The sequence below is a fragment of the Eupeodes corollae genome, chromosome 1 (genome assembly GCF_945859685.1).
Source record: "Eupeodes corollae chromosome 1, idEupCoro1.1, whole genome shotgun sequence".
NCBI lineage: Eukaryota > Metazoa > Arthropoda > Insecta > Diptera > Syrphidae > Eupeodes > Eupeodes corollae.
Window position 1 is genome coordinate 252,606,143 of NC_079147.1, and position 22,332 is coordinate 252,628,474.

Consider the following 22,332-nt stretch of genomic DNA (forward strand, 5'->3'; position numbering starts at 1 on the left):
ATTTCATCTTTAGATTGACCGTTCAGTTGTTGCACCAACAATTGAATACGAACATAATAATGGTGGCGCCGGAGGTAATGGAAATGGCGGAGGAGGTGCTGGCCAATCAGATACATCCGCCGCCACAACTAGTGCTGGCAATTTTAAATCTGAAGATCAACTTAGTACGGCATTTGGTTTAGCTGCTTTAATGCAACAAAATGGTTTTACATCGGGTGGAACGATTCTGGGCGCTCAGACAATACAAAAAACAGTCAATCCATCTACATCGAATAGTAATGTTGTTGGAAATGCAGGTGGTGAAGCCCGATGGACGGGAGCTATTCCGGTTACGGTGCCGAGTGGTGCAGATGAGATCGTACAATGGCCAACAAGTGGAAAGTTGGGTAGTTACAATGGAACTCTCAAAACTGCAAAGTAAGTTTTGAAATATATAATAAGCTTCCAAAAGTTTGATGAACAGATTGGTAAAATCTTTAGCTCTAAAATGGTTAATCCTAACTAGGCCACTTATTTTATTAATACAAATTAACTCCAAATAGTTATGCATGTAGGTATTTATTTTTTTCTCAATAATCTCTTAGCAATGAATGCTTGGGTTATACTAGCGATATTCAAAGTTGGCACCTTAGTCACAGCAAATTCACGTTTGTATCTCTCGACAACATCCATCGCCTGTCCTCCACTCATATAGTTCTCTATAATTTTGTCACGCCGTTTCCATTTGATGAACATTTTCTTAACATATTGAAATCTTCTATCTTTGAAGTCAAAGTATGATTCCAAATGCTCTTTGCTCCTCACTCGGATTTCATCAAGGTTTGGAATTTCCAAATAAGGTTGTCTTACCATAAAATATGGATCATAATTTTCCGAATGTCCACGTATTCTCATTGGTCCAGCATCAACCTCAAACATTGTATTGAATAAGGACTTTGGATTGCCTAAAATTCCATGTTTAATATCGATCAAACAAAGATCACTGTCGGGAAGGATCAATTCCATTTCGATTTGTTGCATTCGCAGATCATTCCCGCGATATTTCTTCTCGCCAATCCATAAAATTGGCAAATTTTGTCGAGATACATTGCGTAATTCTTGGATCAATGGAGAATTCTGTCGTCGAAAGTTGACTCGTTTGTTATTATAGCCATAGAGTAGGTCCTCTTCCACGTAGCTAAAGTCAATCGGATCCTTTCGATTTAACTTAAAGTGATCCGATCGAAAGAGTCGATTCATTTCACAATCAATAGTTTCGTAAGCCCTTCGACTGTGAGCTATCCAAACTAATTGTGTTGAAAAAGCCAATAGCATCTCATATAGGCATCGGTCTACATGAGTTTTTGATATTTTCACAAGTGTATTGAGATGATAAAACGGGGCCATTTCTCCACTTCCCATAACTATCTCACTATACTCTCGAGCAAGAATTATACGATACTGAGAGAGGTGCTCTGAGTAAATCCGTTTGATTTTTGCACTTTCGGTACTCTGAACTTGAGCTGTTGTCTCTCCGGAAACTTCATCTCGTCGAATTAGAATGAATTCGACAAGGCGAAGAAAATGCTCAAAATAAATTATCAAAGCATTAAAAAATTTATCAACTGTCTTGTTGTGTATGAAGGTTATAAATTTATTCGTAATAAATTCGGATGGAGCCAGAAACAAAACTAGATTCTTGATGTCTTCAATTCGAACTATTTCAGCCTCATCTGTGTTTTCAGATATGTTGGCAAATTCGTCTCGGAATATAACTTCTTCCATTTGATTGATGAATGCTTTGAATTTGTATCCACTTGATGATTGAACGTTGTGTTCATGTTCCACGTTTTTTCCTTCCCATGACAAGAAATTAGGCTTCTCCTTGGCGGTGTTCCAAGACCATATTCCGGTTGTAAATTTTGGTACTACACGGTCCTTATAAATTGGAATCATGACGAGAAATATTAATTTTTGAAATTGAATTAATTGCTTTGAAGTAATTGACAAAATTTCTATTTTTTTAATGATTGTAGATCTGCTAAAGTACGGGATCCACCGAATGAGATTTACACCAGCCCAACCAGTGTTGTAACAAACAACAACAACACAACACCAAATTCAAATACACCGAGTGTTGTCCAGCACTCACAACAACACGTGGTCAGCACCCCAACAACATCATCGTCCAATAGTCGCAAAAAGAACGCTGCTGCAGCAGCCGCCGCAGCAGCAGCTAATCAACAAAACGCCCAATTACAAATACCAAAACGTTACGCCTGCACCCACTGTCCGTACTCCACCGATCGTCGAGACCTCTACACTCGCCATGAGAACATTCACAAGGACGAGAAGCCATTCCAGTGTTACGCTTGTCTGAAACAATTCAATCGAGCCGATCATGTTAAGAAGCACTTCCTGCGTATGCATCGTGAAATGGTCTATGACATCAACAAGACACGTCGCAATGTCCCCAGTACAGTGTCGACCCAACAACAACAACACCAACAACAAACCCACCAGATCGATCAAAAACCAAATATATTCTTACAGCAACAAGTTGGCGGTCAAGCTGGCGTTGTGCATGCAGAGAATTTTATGACAGGACAACGGCAGGAGACCTCATCCAGCCTTAGTATAGCCCAGACAATTGAATCTGTTGCCACAGCAACACACACCGAAACTATGCCAGTTATGAAACAAGAAAAGAACACCGGCGATGATATTACCGGCACTGGGCAAGTTAAAGTGAAACGAGAGAAACGTTTCACTTGCTGCTATTGCCCATGGTCTGGAGCTGATAAATGGGGATTGAAACGTCATTTGAATACCCACACAAAACCGTTTGTTTGCATGTTATGCGATTATAAGGCAGCTCGATCTGAGCGCTTGGCTACGCATGTGCTCAAGGTACACAATAAGAAAGCTTGCAACAAGTGTTCGTTCCTAGCTGATAACCAGGAAGAATATCTGGCGCATATGAATGATGTGCAGTAAGTACAATTTTTTGTATTAATATTATTTTACTGTGATTTGGTCTTTCTTTTTCTATAACTAAGCTTTAGACTAACATTTTGATGCGTAATTGAATGGTTTTATTTTCGATAGAATTGTGTGATAATTTGAAGAGCATGAAATGTAGGGGTTTAGCTATTTTTTCCCGGAAATATAGAGAAATCTTGAAATTTAAAAGTCGAGAGGCTTTTGTATCAACACCTAACTGAATAAAAGGGATATATTCAGAGAGTTTTTTAGGGGTAACAACGGCTTTCTTTTAACTTTGAATATTCCTTTTAAAGGAGGAAGTTAATGCTTTATTCAAAAAATGTCCATTGACAAAAAAGGAGACATGGATAATGTAGAAAGTTGTAGGCATATCGTTTATGAACACCATTCAAAGTGTTTTGTGGCTGTCAAGTTTGAAACATTAGTGGAAATCAATAATATTGTGACACCATTTCAGTTCCAGAAAAAAATGTTTTAGTCGTTGACCATATTTGTGTCCCTAAACCCATCATTTAAAATTTTCAAGCAAGAAACAAAAAATTCTACACAAATTTCGCTGACTTTAAGCCTGCTTTTGGTTTGGTGAACCAAACTAAACCTTTCTACAAGATCTCCCATTTGAGCATATCCCAGGAACTCATCCGTATGGTACAAGAAATGTATTCAGAACCAAAATTAATACGTCCAAAGCTTGAGTATGATTCCTATCTATAATTGGTGCTCCTGTAACTTACTTATTCTCTTAGAAAGTATTCAAACATGAGCATTTAAAATTATTCGTTCAGTTGCGAGAACATGTCGTTACGTCTTACTCTTTTCTTTTACCGTTATTTTATAGAATTATGCTCTAGTGAACTAACTAGTTGTATTACTCCACTTAAAAAGTTTAAACGTAATGCTCATCCTTGGATCCAATATCGCCAGTGACTTGCACTACAAAGATTCGTTCCTTAGCCGTACTACACGTATGATATATGTAATTGCTACAGGGTCGGATTGAGGGGAGGGCAACCGGGAAGAAGCCCTGGGGTAGTTTGTCCATTGGCTGTTTAATTCTTTGATTTCGTGCAGAATTTGTACACGTTTTTCACAGCCAATACAGAGCGGCACCGAATTCTGATTGAGAAATTATCGGAGACGAAAAGCGGCCAGTTTTTAGTCTTGAAAGAGCTCAGCTACACTCGTTGGCCTTGTGGGTCTGAAACTACGAAAGCCTCAAGGTGCAACTATAACAGACTTAATCAAGCTTAAGCCAGCTTAAGAGAACGAACCAATACACAGCCTTATATGTCACTAATCATAATAGACGTTCTCCTCAGTTTTGTTTAATTTCGCTCACTTTCGCGCAATTACTCAAAAGCCATTTAAATGGCTCGAGCTTAAGCAAATGTCAAATTTGCTTAATGGCTGAAACACATACACGCTTCAGCTTTGGCTTCGTCTGCGTTACGTTAGGCCTGCTTCGAGGTTGCTTTGAATGACATTTCTATTATTTCATCCCTCCAAAGAGCAAATATTTTGTTTGTTGACATTTTTTTACAGCTGATGAGCTGTCAGACAAAGCAAATGTTCAGATAATTGAACTAGAGCTTCCGTTTGGAGTCACATTACGTTACATTACGTTCTTTTCCTTACGATTTTCAAACGAAACGTGAGGTCGAAGCTCCATTGTGATAGCATGCATTGAATTCCTATGGCTGAACTCGTAAACGTCAGGCGAAGACTAAGCTGAAGCGTGTTTGTGTTTCAGCCATTAAGCAAATTTACTTGTTAGTAAAGTTACTTGAATCCATTATGGTTACTTTTTGTTTTGCCGGTAACTTCTGATAACTTTTCGTTCGATTTTGACATAAGCTTACTTTTAGTTAAGTCTATTATAGTTGGGCCTTAAGTCAACGGCTATTCGGAAATCGGTAAAGCTCTAACCAGCATATCTCTCAATAAAAGCAAAAAGACTTCGTGAGGAATGAAGCAACGCACCTTCTATACGAAAGATGAGTGGTCTCGAAACCGCTTTGTTTCCAACATTTTGGAACGATATCTTAGAGCGATTTAACGCTATAAACAAGATGTTTGTAAGACCCGAAAATGATTCTTGAATCGGGAATGCGTGCACTAGAATCAGTGAAATCATTCGTGGAATCCAACCGAAATGATTGTGATAAATACGAGGAAGCAGCCAAAAAAATATCCCATATTAATGAAAAACCCGCAACAAAACGAGAAATGTGAGTTTGAATCCGCACAAGACACAAATCTGTCGCCCAAGGGAAAATACTAAGTATCCGCCTTCATTCCAGTGATTGAACAGCTATCTGTTTTTTTTACTGAAAGATTGCATGCCTATGAAGCTGTACGTTCGAGATTTGGCTTCCTGAATCACATCGAGAAGATGTATGCTAAAAATTTGAACGCTGAAACAGAGGCATTGGTGAAAGTGTATCCAGATGATTTAGATTCTAGTTTTTGTGTCTTTGATTGACTCATAAAAAAAGGAAAAGGGCTAAAGACATATTAATCGCATGAACTATTTTACTACCAAATTCTCAAAAATCAAAATTTCAGAGCTACATTCCCAAACCTGCAATTGCATTGAGAATGTTACCATGGTTTTGATGGTAACTTAAGGGCACTTTAGAGCGCTCATTTGTTTGTAGCTCAAAAATGAAAATTATAAAAATAGGCTTTGAACCCCGATGGGACAAAACCGTCTATCGAAGCTTTCTCTTCTGAGCATTGAAATCGATTTACTCCAAGAACTGGATTTCAACGAAATCATCAACGATTTTCCGACGAAAAAATCTTAAAAGGTTCGTTAACCCTAAAATTTTAGATAATTTTTTCTTTTCCGTTGATATTAATTTATATGTGTTTGTTCAATACTAAAGGAATCTATTTGGTTTCACAATAAATTATTATTTTTTTGAAGAACTCGAGTGAAAAAAAATGGTTTACTTTATTTTGAAAATAATTTGGGGCGCTTCTTTATTGACCCGAGGCCTCTGAACCTCTAAACCCGGCCCTGAGTTTTTAGTTTGAGGTAATAGAATATGTCTTTTTTAAGAAACTTTAACTAACTCCGAGCAATGCAATATTTTTAACCAAGATTTCTCTGTGCTTAGCTAAACCCTTACAAAACAATATTTATGCAGTAACAACACTTCAACAAAAAAAATCCAATTAAATATTTTAATGTCTTTTAAGCAATACAAAACAAAAATATTTCCTCTCTCTCTCTTTTTCGCATGCAGCCCACTTGATCCTAGGTCAGGAAGAAATCATTCTGATAATGTTATTAGACCTAATTTAAATAGTAATATTAATAACAATAACAACAATAATAATAGTAATTTAAATGTGCTTAGAACAATTGGCAACACTTTAGTATCAAATAATAATAACAATAATCAATCAAATAACTTCCAGAATCCAAGCACTTCTTTTGGGTAAATATTATTTAACGAAAACAAGAAAAAAAAACAAAAAAAGTTTGATAATATTTGTAAAATTAAATTATACAATATGCGGCGGGTCAACTGAGTTGCCATATTGCATGTTTTTTTTTTTCAAAATACAAAATTATAAACTCGATTTTAAATGAAAATTAAGTTAAGGTGCATTCTGGCGCAAATGTGGTTTGATTTACAAAATTTTTGAGAAGAATTATTTTTTAAAATGATATTAATATAAATAAAACATCAATCATGGCTTCCGTTAATCCTCCTGTTCAAATTTAAACAAACAAATTTTCATAATTTAAATATGTTTTTTAAATTTTCATCATTTTTTTTCGTTTGTGTGCTTAAATATTACCCAGGCGGACATAATTATTGCACTTCTGAGAACAGCAACTATATGCAGCTCGACTTAAGTAAAGCTTTTTCCCCTCTCTCTCTTAAAATTTAAATAATGTATAAATGGCACGCACATCATCCACAAAATAAAAAGCCCAGAATTCACCTTTATCCCCTGTCAGTCATAAAATTATTATAAGAAAAATCAATCATCAAAAATAAAATACGCGATAAAAGAGAGAGATAACATTTGTGTGTGTGTTTGCAAAAGACAGAAAAATATTCAAAATTTATATTTAAACAAAAACTCTATTTCTGTTCTCATTTAACATTAAATCAAAAAACAAACTATATTAACGCACTGACAACTTCAATATTTTCCCGTAATTTAAAAATTAAAAAAAAAAACAATATCCTTCACATTTACCATTCCTATCCCTTCCAACTCAATCTCATAGTGCCCAATCGACAGCAAATAGCAGCAACAATAGCGGAGTTAATTCATATACAACAACTGATTTGAACGGCTCAAATAATGCCATGAACAACGGCAACGCTGGCCCTCTACAAGAGATCATGGTTAATCCAACGTCTATGGTCGGTTGGCGTTTGAGCGCTAATGGTTCACTTATTCCACCACATGATCTTATTACCGGTGGATTGGCGGTGAATGCGAATCAGAAACGTGGCGCCGAAAGACTATTTCAATATCTCGAGGCGGACGGAAGTGATCCTGAAGACTATGCGCGGTATATAAAAGAAAATTGATTTTTTGTTAAATTTTCTTTTTTTACCCGTTTTTGTTTTTATTTTTTTGTTCGTTAATTTTTGTTGTTGTGTGTTTGTGTTTTTTTATTTGCTGATTATTTTATTAATCCTTTTTTGATGAAAAGATGAGATTCTGGTCAGAAGAAATGCTTTGGAGATATCCTTCTAAACCTCAATTACAAATTCTACAAATTTTTCCTTTTATGTTTTGTTTGTTCTGGTGTCCTTTTCCAGCTTCGTTTACTCTTAAGTTGGCCTTAAACAAACATTTAACATTATAAAATACAAACAAAACTTAATTTTAGGATATTATGTATTTTGAACTTGTGTCAGGTAAAACATATAAAATTTAAACAGTTAATTTTAATGCTAAATATTAAATTCTTGTTTCTTAGTTTGTAATTTCAAAGGAATAATACATATATAATTCATGGTTTCAAAATGTTGAAGTCCATATTCTTTATGGCTCATTCACAAACACCCTTCAGCTTCGTCTGCTTTAGGGTGGGCCTGCTTCGAAGTTGCTTTGAATGACACTTCCAATCTGACATTTCTAAAATGGCACTTCTGTCATTAGCAGCTGTTATTTTTTCTCAAAGTAAAATAAATATGAGTTTTGAAATCGAAAAAATTATATTTATCCCAGATAGAGCTTACACAGCCTATAATAACCAATAGGAATCCCTCCAAAAGCAAATGTATTTTGTTTGTTGACATTTTTACAGCTGTGGGCTGTCAGACAAAGCAAATGTTCAGCAAATCTAAACTAGTGCTTCCGTTTCGAGTCACATTACGCAACATTACGTTATTTACGCAAATTTACGTTATTTGCGATTGTCAAATCAAACGTGAGGTTGAAGCTTCATTGTGATAGCATGCATTCAATTCCTATGGTTGAACTCGTAAACGTCAGGCGAAGCCGAAGCTGAAACGTGTATGTGTTTCAGTTATTAGCCTTTCATAAAAGTTGTCATAAAATTTTAGCTTTCAAAAAAACTATACATTTCGTCGAAACATATCAATTTATTTTGTATGTTGGTAGATTATGTTTGATTTTGCTTTTGAAAAAAGGCCAGCAGATAATGAGCAGGTTCAGACAACATAAGGGGCTTCATTTGCAGTCAACTTCATTTTTTGAACGTACATTTTGACCAATTTGAGACAAGTAGTTAGTTTTTTAAGTGTCAAAAATTTCAAATTCAGAATTTTACTTCACAAACCTCTACTTCAAGTTCATAGTACGGAAACTACCAACATCTTTATTGTCTACAGAACACTCCTCAGGCAAGCTACAAGTCCATCACGATTTATATTATGTCCTATAAAGAAATATTACTTATTTCTTCTCTAAATTTACAAGGAAGCTTTTACAGAAAGCATTAAATGAAAGTGTGCAGAAAATAAATGAATTATAAAGTAATAAAGTTCAGCTTTTAGTTGAATGATAAAAACATGATCAATTGTCACTTTGACATAAGTTGTCTTGACTTGATAGTAAGGGAGATTTTTCTTGGCTAACTTTCCAGTCAACTTTCCAACAAAGTTGCATCAATTGGAAGACAAGTTTTTGACTGCTGGCCAATCAGATAGCAGAAACATGCTTTACTTTTAAGTCCCTTATGTCGTTTGAACCTGCCCAATGGCATTTTTTGTTAAGAACTTGAGTACTACATTTTAGTGACAACTTTACAAAGATTCGTTTTGTTCGAAAAGTTATGTCTACTCAATGATCAATGGTTTTCAATTTTAATGAGATTCGCTTGCAGTCATTAAAAATTTCACACAAAATATAAATTTTATTCCTTTGAAATCAAAGATTGCAGTACACCTAGCTTCGTTATTCTGCTGGGGGCATCATCTAATGGTTATCCATTTTTATATAGAGAACATTCTATAGTATATCAAAAAATACGACTTCTTTCAAAATTATTTCACTAATAACAAAAAATTGAAACACATACAAACTAGAAAAGAAAAACTAAGACGTATGGTTTTCAATCTGGCAATTTTTCTTTTTGACAGCTGTCACTTGTTTTAGGGGCCGGTTATAACTATTAGTAAAATCCAGCAGTAAAATTTTAGTTTTTGGTTTTTGAACGTGTTACAGATTAACTTCTAGCAAAAGATTGGTGCAATAAGATGAATCATATATTCAAGTATGTTTTTCAAAAACAAACAAACAAAACAAATTCCATTTCGTTTTACTGTTGGTGTTCCATTTTTTTACTGTTCCGATCACTTCATTAAAAATTTTACTAATGAAAGCCAGTGTAAAAAAATTGTCTGAGACGCGAAGCCTCAAAGTGACATTTAATTAAATGACGTAATTTTACTGATTGCTATAAACGCTTATCAGTAAAACATTTCAGATTAATCCTTTATCAAATTTTACTGATGGATTTTACTGAACCGGCCACTTAATCTGACAATTTCTCTTTTTAACAGCTGTCACTTGATTCATGCTCAGTTACTCCTGAACAACGTTTGCAAATCGCGCAAATGTATTACGAAAATATAGCGACGCATAAATGTATTGAAGGAAACATTTTAACACGGTTCATGTGAAGTCGCTTGTCAACGCAAATAAGCCCATACGATTTACGCTTCAAGAGAGAATATTCGGCGCGTTTTTGCTACCCCAATGTGGACCGCATGTTAACCCATAAGGCAAAAAAGTAGTCGAAAATGTTGCCTCTCGGCTTGCAATAAATCATATTTGAAATGTAATTTCAAAACCCTAGCTTCATAAAGCTGAATTCTTGACTAAAAATTTAAATTGTATGCGATTTATTTCTCCTTGGAAAGCACACAATATTTTTCAAATCAAATCTAAGTAAATTTATTTTTGTTTCAACACCAAATAAGTTTCAGTTTTATTAATTTGCAAAATCAATCTCCTTCAAAGGACGTCTGTTTTCCAATTGCATCTTCTATGGAGATTGTATGTTAAGGTTACAATACTTGAGAATCCTCGGTATCGTTCTAGAGTTGACTTGCGTTTCTAAAAATGGATAATCTTTAGATTCTCTTGTGGTTTCTTTCAATTTTGTTTTATTTGTATGAACTTCGGTCTACTGTCGAGATCTCATTTATAACGTGTCTCTATTAGACATTGTTTAAATGACTTCAAAAGTGTTTTTTATTTTGTTATTTAAAGATAAACTTACAGCATATTTTGAAATCAATCATTGGTTTCAAAACATACCAAAATGTTTGAATTCTAACCAAACATGACTTGTATGAGTTTCTTCTTCAAATGTTCGAAACTATTTGACCACTAATTAAAGCTTTTTCTTGGCCTTATTACTTAAATAAACAAACAAAAAACAGTAAAACTCAGAATTAAGAAATGTTCCTCTTATTTCAGCCATAGCTGTACATTTTCCGTTTCTAACATATCATTTCTTTTCTCCCGACTAACTTTTCTTTTCTTTGCTTTATTTGTTGTTAATTTTTGTTTCAATTTTATAAATTTTTCAACCAAAAACTAATAATTTGTTTTTTTATTTTCAGTTTACTTAAAATGGACGCAATGAGCCGCAATACAGCATCAGTGGCTCAGGATTTTCATAAGGCGGGAGGCGTTGACTTGAAAAATAAACATCAATTTTTCAACAACAACACCACAACCTCAAAACATGCTGCTGCAAGTTTGCTTCATAATAATAAACATCAAAATCAAAATCAAAATCATCATCAACAACAACAACAAAGACAACAACGTATCAAGCAAACAAATCATAATCTTCGTCAAAAAGGTTTCTCCAGTTGTGGCAGTACATCTGACGAAACCGAAGAAGATTATGAAAATATGGAAAATATTGAGAATTTCAACTCATCAAGCGATCAGAGAAAGGCGATGTCCGCATTTTTGAGTCGAAATTTTGGTTTACAAGAAAAAATTCATCCCATTCCATTAATAAATAATAATGATAATATTAAAATGGAGAAAGCAGAAATTAAGATCAAAGAAGAACCAATAATCAAGAATCAACCAAAACCAACATCATCACCACCATTAACACAACTACCACCAAGAAAAAGACATAGTGTAGATTCTATTAAGCAGCAGCCAATGAAATCGCCTCCCGCGCAACCAATAAATTTAACAAATAACAAAAAAAAGAACAACAACAGTACCAACAATATCAATCAATTAAAAGCAAATGTGAAACAAAACAATAACACAACAAACCACAGTCGTAAATCATCTGTAACACCAACAACAGCAACTAAAATACCTGTGATTAATAATATTAACAACAACAACAATAATTCGACCTTAAAAGGACATCGCCTTGATCTGATACGTGACAAAGAAAATTCCAATTCAATTTTCTCAACAATGGAATATCAAAATCTATCTAAATTCGGTACACAGTTCCAGAATTATGTCAAAGATATAATAAATAAGTACTATGCCGAAACGCCACTACTCTTTCCAATTGTTCCACATCAGCAACACTTGCATCATAATGTGCAACAACAACAACAACCATTATCGCCACCGCCAGCAAAACGTCAAAAACTGAGCGAAACAGAAGAATACATTGAGTATTTGAAGAACAAAGAAGACATCACCCTCACAATAACACCAAAGATCAACAACAATAACAATAGTACCAAAACAGCAAACATAAACTATAATAATAATAATAGTACGAAAAATCAATTTAACAACAACAACAGCAAAATTATTAACAACCAAACACGCCCAGCAGTCATTGTCAAACAATCACGATCTCCTCCACCACCAAGAATCATAGAAGAAGAGCCCAAAGTTCAAGTCATACCAGTCATAAATTACGCCCATGGTAACCTACAATCGCTAGTCAATGGCAACACTTTCTATCCATCGTTAAAACCATCAAATAATATTGTTCACCAACAATTCTCGGATGATGATAATTCTGCCCCTATCGATATGTCCTCAAATTCAGCTATATACGATTCAAGACGCAGCAATCGCAAGCAAGCTCAACCAAAGAAAATCAAGACCTCACCGGAAGTTGTGATGGCCCAGTTGCGTGACAAGTACCTCAAAAAAATGGTAGACCGAAAAAAGAGCTGCGTTGTTTGTACAAACAACAATCGCAAATCAATGCTAGTATTCCCTTATCATACACCTGCTTCGCTTCGCCTGCACCGCTTGTGGAAGCATTCAGAACGATCACAGAATTGTGGCCATTGCAATGCACGATTCAGCAAAATGTACAGTTTAAAAGTTCACTGTCGACTTGTGCACCGCAAATAATGATCTCTCTCTCTCTTTATCTTTTGAGCTCTCTTTCTTAATTTCATGACAGTTGACACACATGTCACAATAGTTCAATAAATTATCACCACAAAGCTATAGTGCTATATATATTTTGTTTAAACAAATGATGAAGATTTTCCAAGTAGGAGAAAGAAATGCTGTTTATCATTTTTTCAATTTTTTAGTTTTTATTTTTGTATTTATTTAAGTTTTCTACTTTAGTTATGGAGTACCTGAAATATGATTTAAAATTTTATTTTGTTTGTATAAAAGAAGAGAAATGCATTTATTGCCATTGATAAAAATTGTAAGCTTTATTTGCCATTGGCTGTATATTTGATATAAGAGAAGCTTACGTCCGGGTCGTCGGTGAGCTTTTTTTGAGTATTTTTCAAATCTTCAGTGGCAGTTTTCGTTCTGGTGTAAATTTTGTTGGTCACTTACTTAAAAAATTTCAAATCACAGAAATGTGTCAGTTTTTAATTTGACAAAGCTTTTAATTACATTTTAGTTGCATCATCCCAAATGATTTGTTATAAGCTCAGATTGAGAGTCACATGATGAAAAATGAAAAGTAGCCTTTTTTGAAAAAAAAAAAGAAATCCAATGATCCTTTTGTTTGAATTTTATATCTTGCCCGCTACTAAAAGTAAGCTTTTTGAATTTTCAATCGAGTTGAAGAGAATAGATAAGTAAATATTTGAGAAAACAAAAAACACAAAGTCAAAATACAATGCCATTTTTGTTCATACCATTTAAAAAAAGAAAATTATATATATAATCATTTATTTTAATTTTATTTAAGTATTTAAATTTAAACATTTTGAAAAAGTAAAAATTAAAAGAACAAGTTATACATTGTATTTGCCATTAATTGCTTTAAGTATTTTTTTTAATAATTTGTAGAATATAAGTTATGAAGTTTTCATTATATGAATATATTATTATTATTATTATTATTGTGTTTTATTATATTTCTTTATTATTATAAATCTAAACTGCTATTTCAAAGAATTAAACAAAATATAAAAATTAAAAAAAAAAAGTATAGTAAACTAATTTTTAAATATACTCGAATATAAAAGAAAACAAAAAAATAAACAAGATGAATAAAAAGGATATAGTAATCGACTGAAACATTATTATAAAACACTATACATTAAAAACTTAGCGTAATGTAATGGAAAGCATGTGAAAAACAAAAAACAAAAGAAGAAACTTAAAACAAAAAATCAAGTAAAGAACAGAAAGAATGTCTTTCTTAATGTTTAGTTTAAATTTCCAAATAAAATTTAAAAAATTGGTTTACAAAAATTTCAAAAGTTGTTTTTATTTTATTTTTTTTCCGTATTTCGAATATGCATTTTATTCAAAACATGGAAACTGTTGTTGGCTTTTAAGTTCTTTGAATATGCAAGGCCGAGGCTATGTTCTACCGAAAAAAGCTTTTTTCGGTGATTGCTCTAATTTCTCTTTTACGATATGGTATTTATGCCCTCATTATGGGTAGCGAAGCGAACGTTTGCTTTAGTTCGAATGTTAAAGCGAATTTTTTTGCATAGTATTATCGTTAGCGAGCTTTGCCATTCCTTCTAATATCAATGGTGCCAACATGATTGCACTAAAATGAAACGTCAAATAATTAATTTCAATTAGTATTGTATTTCTTATTTATCTTCTGATTTATTTATTAAAATAACAATGTTAAGCAACATTGATTTGTTTTTTGAAGACAAGGACTGTGACAGAAAGAGGGAAGAAAGGATTAAGATACATCTAAAAGATCTGCCTGGGGCCAAATCTGTGTTTGCAACAACTTTAATCGTTCAGATTCCCTTGCATTGGAATTATTAGGGGTGTAAATGGTCTTGCATCAGTGCATGTGCATTTTTTTGTGCATAGAGGAAATATATTATCTAGAGTCCCGACTTAATGGGTTTGCTCTCTTTCGGCCTACAAACTAAATTGAAAGAATTTTGCCCGTTAGCATAAGCATGTGTTAGTTCTCCCGTGCATTTCTTATGGGAAAATCCAGATTCTATGTAGTTGTTATGGGCTTTTGGTGAAGTTTGCACAATTAGGGGAAAAACAATATGAGGTGAACTCAGCCGTTCAAAAAAGAAATCCGTTGAATTCAAAAATTGAAAAATAAATGCAATATTTTTAGAAAAATGAATTTTACAACTTCTTTTCAGTGAAAACTGTGCTAAAAATAATATTTGTATGCTTTTGGCACACAAATTCTATGGTTTTTATGAAAAATTTAGCTAAAAACAGAAAAAATCGTGTTGAAAGTATAAGCGCACCCTAGAACTGTAATGCGAACGTTGCCCAATTTGAGTTATGTCAAGTTTTGACAGATTAACAGCGAGGTGAGTATTTTGACAATTCTACGAAAATGTAAACAAAACAAAATTCAGTAATTCAGTTTCAGTATCAATAATGCAAATGAAGGTAAAACAAAAATATTAATTTATTGAAATAAAAATATATAATGAATTTAATTTAATCCTCAGATAAAGAAGAAACCAAGGATAACGTTGCAACAAGAAAAGTGGAAGCCCCGAGTAGGAAGCCAGCAACGCCGACATATTTATTCTGGAGTGAATAGGTACAAATTGAAGGTAAATGTGTTCATATTAATTTTAGACTCAAATTATATGAATATTATTTTTGAATGAATTTATTTATGAATTATAATTTTTATTATTTTGGCACTATCTAAAATGAAAAGACAGACTATAAAATAAATCCATTATTGTTGCACCTCCTTCACTGCAATTTGACTTACTTTTTATTCAATGAAGTGAACTTGTATATACCCTCTTCATTATAAAGAATTTTGGTCTGAAAAATATCAAATTATATTAAAAATCAAAACAATTAACAAAAACTTACTCTTAAAATCAGAAACCCATTGTTTTGTTTTGCAAAATTGATTGTCATTTTTGACAGGAATGACTTTTTTGCTTTTTTTTTCTCCACTCACATGTATTCACCGACAGCGAATTTGAGAGAGTTCACCTCGAATTTGGGAGAGTTCACCTCGAATAAAATTTGAGGGTGTTTCAGATAGGACGGGTACCGGTCGGGACTCTAGATAATATATTTCCTCTATGTTTTTGTGCATGATAACACTAACAAAATATATGAATATGCACTTGCTTTAGTATTGCAAATTTACTTCGCTGAAACCCTTAAGTATACAAATGCACAATCATGAGCAACACTGTTTTGAAAGCAATAAATCAGCTGATATTGAAATAATGTATAAGAATAATTGACTTACCTTCATCAATAATTGTAGCAGCAGCTTCTTCTATAAGCGAATCAATAATTTCGTGCGAATCGTGAATTACCCTATTGATTTCTGTTGATCTGTTCCGACCTGGCAAGGAACTTGGTGGTGAAGATGATTATTGGCCATGGTCGCCCTACGTTGCCCTTGGTGTCAATGAGCTTTGTTAAAAAGATCCTTCAACCTGTTCACATGCCTCAATGTTGATACTAATCTCTTGTTCAAGTTCTTCAGAATTAGTCGTCACATCGGTTGAAAGTAAAGCCTGTGGGTCCAAATGTATGCCAAATCAATTGCCTTGTGGATTAACTGCCTAACTTAGATTAAGAAATCTGTCTACAGCTTGCTCCAAAGTATAAACCTGGCAGAATGGTCCTCCAACATCAACTGGGTAGGTATATTTTTTATTTTGAGAACTTTTTGTTTGATTTTTACATTGTAGTCTTCAAAGGAAACTACAAATTTGTATCAACAAACCTTATTAGAATATTTTCCTTCACGAAACGGAGGTCCAAGAGTGTTCAATTCTTCTGCAAAACTCTGCCAATAATATTTTTGGTTCCTTTTTGATGAACCGAATTCTCCTATGCCGCTAGCCATATCGGGATTCCATCAATTGCACCAGTCTAGCAAATTGATTTGCATTTGTCATTTAAAATGTATTTTTTTTTCTTTTTTGCTATAATAATATAAAAATTATTTGCAAATACCTTTTTCTTTTATCACTCATTTAAACAAACAAACGCAAAATTTTGAATTCGCTTGAATTATCTCTAAATATTTTGATTCGATAGAGTTTGACGTTTTGGGCCGTTAAATTAGGGAACATTCGCTAATGGCTGCATTCAATCTGAGATAGATAGGGTATCCGAATACATTTTTGTTAGTGTTTTACGTGTAAAATAACAGCTGATCAAACAAAACTAAACTGTCAAAAAAGGGATACAAAGGTATCCAAGAATTTCTGGGGTACGTATGTAGGTATTTGACAGAACAGCTGATTCAACACATGGTTGAATTGCAAAAAACTTGAAATTTGACTTCAGCTTCTTGTATTTTTTGGTAAACAAAAAGATACAAAATGTTAGTTATAGTTGTATTTGAGGATGTTCGGTACATAATAGACGATAAAGAAGCTACGCACCTATCATCATCGACCGACGAATCATTTGAATTATCCATTAAATGTTTTATCTTATAACAATTTTGACTTCGAAACTAATGTGTTTCTCTGCTTTTTGTGAACAGCTGAAAGTTGTTTTTATTTTTTGACTGCTACCTTAATACAGCTATCCAACGCGTTCAACAAGATATCTAAAAATCCACCTATCCAAGATACCCTTTCCAACACGAGATTCAACGCAGCCAATGTGAATTTAGCAATAACCAAGGTCAACAATTTTTTGACATTTGAAGCGTATTTAATTTTAGCGAATCGATACTCATAATGAGTGCCTTAATTCGTGATTTCTCCTATCGATGGACTTAGAAAACATCAATGTTTTACGCTACTTTTGTTGCTGTAAGCTTATATGGACTGTTTTCCAGGCATATGCGATCGTAATCGGAAACTTTTATGAGTCCCGAAAAACCATATCACCAAATCCGTTCGTAATGTAATAGGTGTGGGATTTTACACTACGAACTAATTTGGTAATAGTTTATTTCGGAATTCGTAACAGTTTTCGATTATGATGGAATTCGTGATAGGGCTGATTATTAAATCACAGAAATTTAACTCCCGAAATGAATACATTTTAAGGAATACAGTTTTCGAAGTTATGGGGGAAAATTTAACTCAAGTAACTCTAAGTACAACCGCGCCCTGTAAAAATCAATTTAAAATGAAACTGGGGGAAGAGTAAGTTAACTAAAAAAAATTACTGCTTAGCCTAGTGGCTTGGAACCCTCAACCATTCCTATACGCGAGTCATGTCGGGTATAGAAATGGCGATTCCAAACAGCTAATTTGAGAAAGCACTTTTAGTGACAAAAATTACTCTTTGAGGATTTGGCAATTCCTCGCAAGAGGCAGTACCCGTGAAAAAAAAACATTAGATGGCACAGGCAGGGAATAAACCCAGGACCTCCCCCATGACAGTCTCACGCACTAACCATCTCGTGACAGGTACAATAATTTCCAATGTTCCTCTTGAAAAAAACTGTTTTTATTTTCCATTTCGGTGAATTCAGCATCTTTTTCAGTAAGATGACGTGCAGGTTCGGACAACATAAGGGACTTCATTTGCAGTAATCTGCATTCTTCGAACGTAAATTAGTTTTTCGAGTGTTGTAAATTTTTAACTTGGAACTTTACTTCACTAACCTCTGCCTTTAGTTCATCGCACAGAAAAATACAGTATTATTTCTTATTTCTTTTCCAATTTCACAATAAAAACTTTTACAAAAAACATTAAATAGAAATACAGAAAGTAAATAGATCATAGAGTAGTAAAGTTCAGCTTTCAAGTAAATAAAAAAACAAGAACAATTGTCATTTTGACATAAGTTGACGGATTTTATTGATAGCTATAACCGGCCCTTTATGGACATTTTTCTTGACTAACTTTCCAGTCAACTTTCCATTAAAGTTGTCTTAATAAGACGTTAATTTTTTGGCAGCTGGCCAATCAGATGCTAGAAACTTGCCTTACTTTCAAGTCCCTTATGGCGTCTGAACCTGCCCAATGCCAGTCCCAGCTATAACGTCAATATCATTCAGGGCCACCACCGTAAAGTCGTAAAGGGTACGTCCATAATAAAATAGTATGACAGTATTATTTTTTGCCCAGTTGAAAATAAGATTAATTGAAATTCTTTTATACACAAACATTTCTGACCCTTAATAGTTCTGAATTCATAGCTGAGTTGAGTAGAAAATCAGCCATTAACGTACATAAAATAAATTGAAGTTCAAAAAACGGCAGGTTGGCTTGACCTTTTCCAGACTATCAAAATTGCAACTTTCGGCGAGTTAATTTTTAATAAGGTACAGTTGTGTTCATAAAAATAGCAGTGCTGGTCACATTTTATTAGATTGTCAATTATTTAAATAACGGAAATTCTTTAAAAAAAAATTACCATGTTACTTGCATCTAACGGTCTTTCGTTTTCATATTAGAGACTTTTAGCTTGAAGTTATACCCTACTTTTCCCGGTGAAAGTTGTAAAAATTCATTTTTTTTTATTTTTCGTTAAGTGAATACTTTACTATATAAAGTTTTAAGTATTTGTAACATACTAGCATACAAAAATTAATAAATAATATCACAAAAATAAACAATGGGACGGTCACTGCACCGAAGAAATTCGAAAACTTATTAGAAAACTGCATTGGGAGGAAAAACGTACCAAAATATTCAAGACATCCCAGGCTGCTCACCAAAAATGGTCAGTAACGCCTTAAAATGGCAAAATAAACCGTAAACGCTAGGCTCAAAAAGGATGACTACTGAAAGAACTGACAACAAAATATTCAGTTAGCAAAACAGAACCCGTTTATAGGCTCTAGGAGAATAAGAAATTCACTTCATGTGTCTGTTAACGCTGTCACAATACGAAGACGTCTTTTATAAGCGAAGTTACCAGCCCAAAGTCCACGTGGAGGGATGAAGCAAAGTCGTCCTTTTGGGGGTCCAAGGGTTGTCGGGAATACGTGACAAGACCCTTAAATGCAGAAATCCATCTACGGTACACTATAAAAACGGTGAGGCATGGTGGAGGAAAAATTATGATATGGGCTTGCTTTTAATATTACGGGGTGGAACCTATTTATCTTATCGGGGTATAAGGGATGCAACCGACTATTTGAAAATTCTCGAGGGGGTTATGTTACCCTATGCTGAAGAAAATGCCGTTGGTTTGGGTATACCAACACGATTATGACCCAAAGCATACGTCAAAAAATGCAAAATCATGGTTTGAGCAGAAGAAATTATTCGTTATGGAGTGGCCTGCTCAATCCCCCAACCTTAACCCCATCGAAAATTTGGGGGGGGGGGATGTTAAGAACGCAATTCATAAATCATAACCAAAGTATTCGAAAGAATTGTGAGAAGCAGTGCGTGATTCGTGGAACGCAATACCAGTCGAGAGCTGTCAGCTTTTAGTGGAATCGATGCCACGTAGATGCGAAGCATCATAAAAACAATGGTTATACAACAAAGTACTAATTGTAAAGTAACGTATAACCATATATTTAAAAACGGTTTTTACTGTGACAAAGCTAACGGTAAAAAATCGATAAAACTTGTTTTCTATTTTTATTAATAAAATATTTTAGTTTGTTATTAGAAATTTTATGAAATATATTATAACGATGATATTGAAGGCCTTTTTGTTTTATTTGGAGAGACTTGCTATTTTTATGAACACAACTGTATATATGCATGTACAAAAATGAGATGAAAGTTAAAAGGGATTTACATGGAGGTATTAAATCATTCGGGCTAACAGATCAACCCAAAGCCAAATCCTTTGTCATCTAATTTGGAGGACCCGTATTTCTTCTATTAATCTTAATTATCTGCTGGGTCAGCAAATGAGTTATTAAACTAAAACGTACAAACCAACTTTAAGAATCCTTTGGTCGAACCAAAAAAATCGTCGGCCCAACATTTCCAAACAAATGTCCTTGCAAATTGTATCATTGGTAGTTACTTAATCACAAGGATTTTTATACCAAATTAATATCAACATGTTTGCACAAATAATTGACTTTGCCATCAACTAAATAAAATATCTCATAAAACAAGTTTACTTTAGATTTTTTTATTGAAGAAGCTATACTAATATACTTACTATGAGAGCTGAAATCAAATTCTGATTGGTTTGAAAGTATAACCAAAATCAAACATCCCAAGTATATTTAATCGTATTTAGGAAGGAACTGAACATTTTGATGGAATATTTGGAAACATTTCTTTCAAATATTCCCTTATACCCAGATGCAGTATTTTTTGATGTAACGGCCTCAAGCTAACTGTTCAATAATAACTGAAGAGTGAATGCTTAAACTCCTTTTTATTTTCTCAAATCGACAAAATAAAAATTGGAGCCATTAGGGTCATTAAAACTATTGATTGGTGAAATGTTTTCAATTATTTTTAAAAACTAAGCGAAAAAAATAAAATCTTTTTATTTTTGTATTAATTAATTATTCTTACGTTTATTATTTATAATATGTTTTTTAAAAAAACATACAGTTGCCGATAAAAGTCTACATACGAAAACTTTTTTTGCCATTTTATAAAAATATAAAAATAATGACACAGTTTATTTTTAAATCTATTTTATTAATCCTACACTAAAAAAAAAAAACAAACTTGGATTTTTTTACTTTAAAATACTTTAACTAAAAAAAATTTAAAAACACTGACAAAAATGTACATACGACCAACAGCACTGTTTTTGTTGTTGACTACTAAACGACAAGTACCGTTATTTATTTATTTTTTTGGTACCAAAGCATTGTACAAAGTAGTATGCAGTCGAAGTTTAAACAGTTTCAATACATTTTTAATTTCAATAATGGCTTCTCGCAAAGAAATTTCAATTAATATCCGAAAAGATAGAAACGAAGGAAAATCTTTTGGTGGTGTAGCAAAGCTATTAAACTTAAGTAAATCTACAATTCAAACCATATTTAGTAACTTTAATAGAACTGGCACAGTTGAAAAAGCTCAATCGAAGAGAAATAAGCTTCATCTTAAAAGAAGTTAAGAAAAATCCAAAAGTTAATGCCACAACATTGGCCCAAGACCTCGCAACAAGATCGGAAACTATTGTGCATCCACGCACTATCCAACGAGCCTTGAATAAAAAAGGTTACCACAGCAGAACTCCTAGTAAAAAACAAAACCTTTATAAGCGATAAAAATCGAAAACTTCGTTTGTAATTCGCCCAAAAGCATATTGAAAAGGACAGGAACTTCTGGAAATGAGTTTTGTTCATTGATGAATCGAAGTACAACATTATTTGGAAGTGATGGGAGAAAACAAGTGTGGCGCAAGTGGAGCAGGAAAATTAGTGTTTATTGAGGGTAACATGGATAGCTTTCAGTACAAATCCCTTTTAGAACAAAATTTGAAACCATCTGTTGATACTTTAAGTCTTGGGCAGAGTTGGATTTTTCAACAAGATAACGATCCCAAGCACACGGCTCTGATTGTGAAAGATTGGCTTCTATACCTTGCTCCTCGACAACTGTACACACCGACAAAAAGCCCGG

The 22,332-nt window shown here is 33.5% G+C and overlaps 2 protein-coding genes across 5 annotated transcripts in view; one reads left to right on the forward strand and one right to left on the reverse strand.

Moving 5' to 3' along the window:
- LOC129953857 (protein charlatan) overlaps positions 1-14,118 on the forward strand; it is a 64,555-nt gene extending 50,437 nt beyond the window's left edge. For 3 of the 4 annotated variants that reach the window (XM_056067364.1, XM_056067366.1, XM_056067365.1), the window contains exons 3-6: positions 14-417; positions 2,016-2,972; positions 7,238-7,528; positions 11,061-14,118. In XM_056067364.1, the coding sequence (XP_055923339.1) occupies positions 14-417; positions 2,016-2,972; positions 7,238-7,528; positions 11,061-12,801 (3,393 nt within the window). In that variant the 3' untranslated portion in view covers positions 12,802-14,118. The remainder of the gene's footprint in view (positions 1-13; positions 418-2,015; positions 2,973-7,237; positions 7,529-11,060) is intronic. The other variant, XM_056067367.1, reaches the window with a different exon arrangement.
- On the reverse strand, positions 552-1,973 carry LOC129953858 (protein phosphatase 1 regulatory subunit 36-like). Its single transcript, XM_056067368.1, has one exon. It carries the CDS (start codon positions 1,933-1,935, stop codon positions 559-561), a length of 1,377 nt encoding a protein of 458 aa, XP_055923343.1. The 5' UTR covers positions 1,936-1,973; the 3' UTR covers positions 552-558.
- Positions 14,119-22,332: the final 8,214 nt, after the last annotated feature.

Excerpts from the sequence above, each read along its gene's own strand:
- LOC129953858 (XM_056067368.1), bottom strand. The coding sequence starts at position 1,935 with ATGATTCCAATTTATAAGGACCGTGTAGTACCAAAATTTACAACCGGA.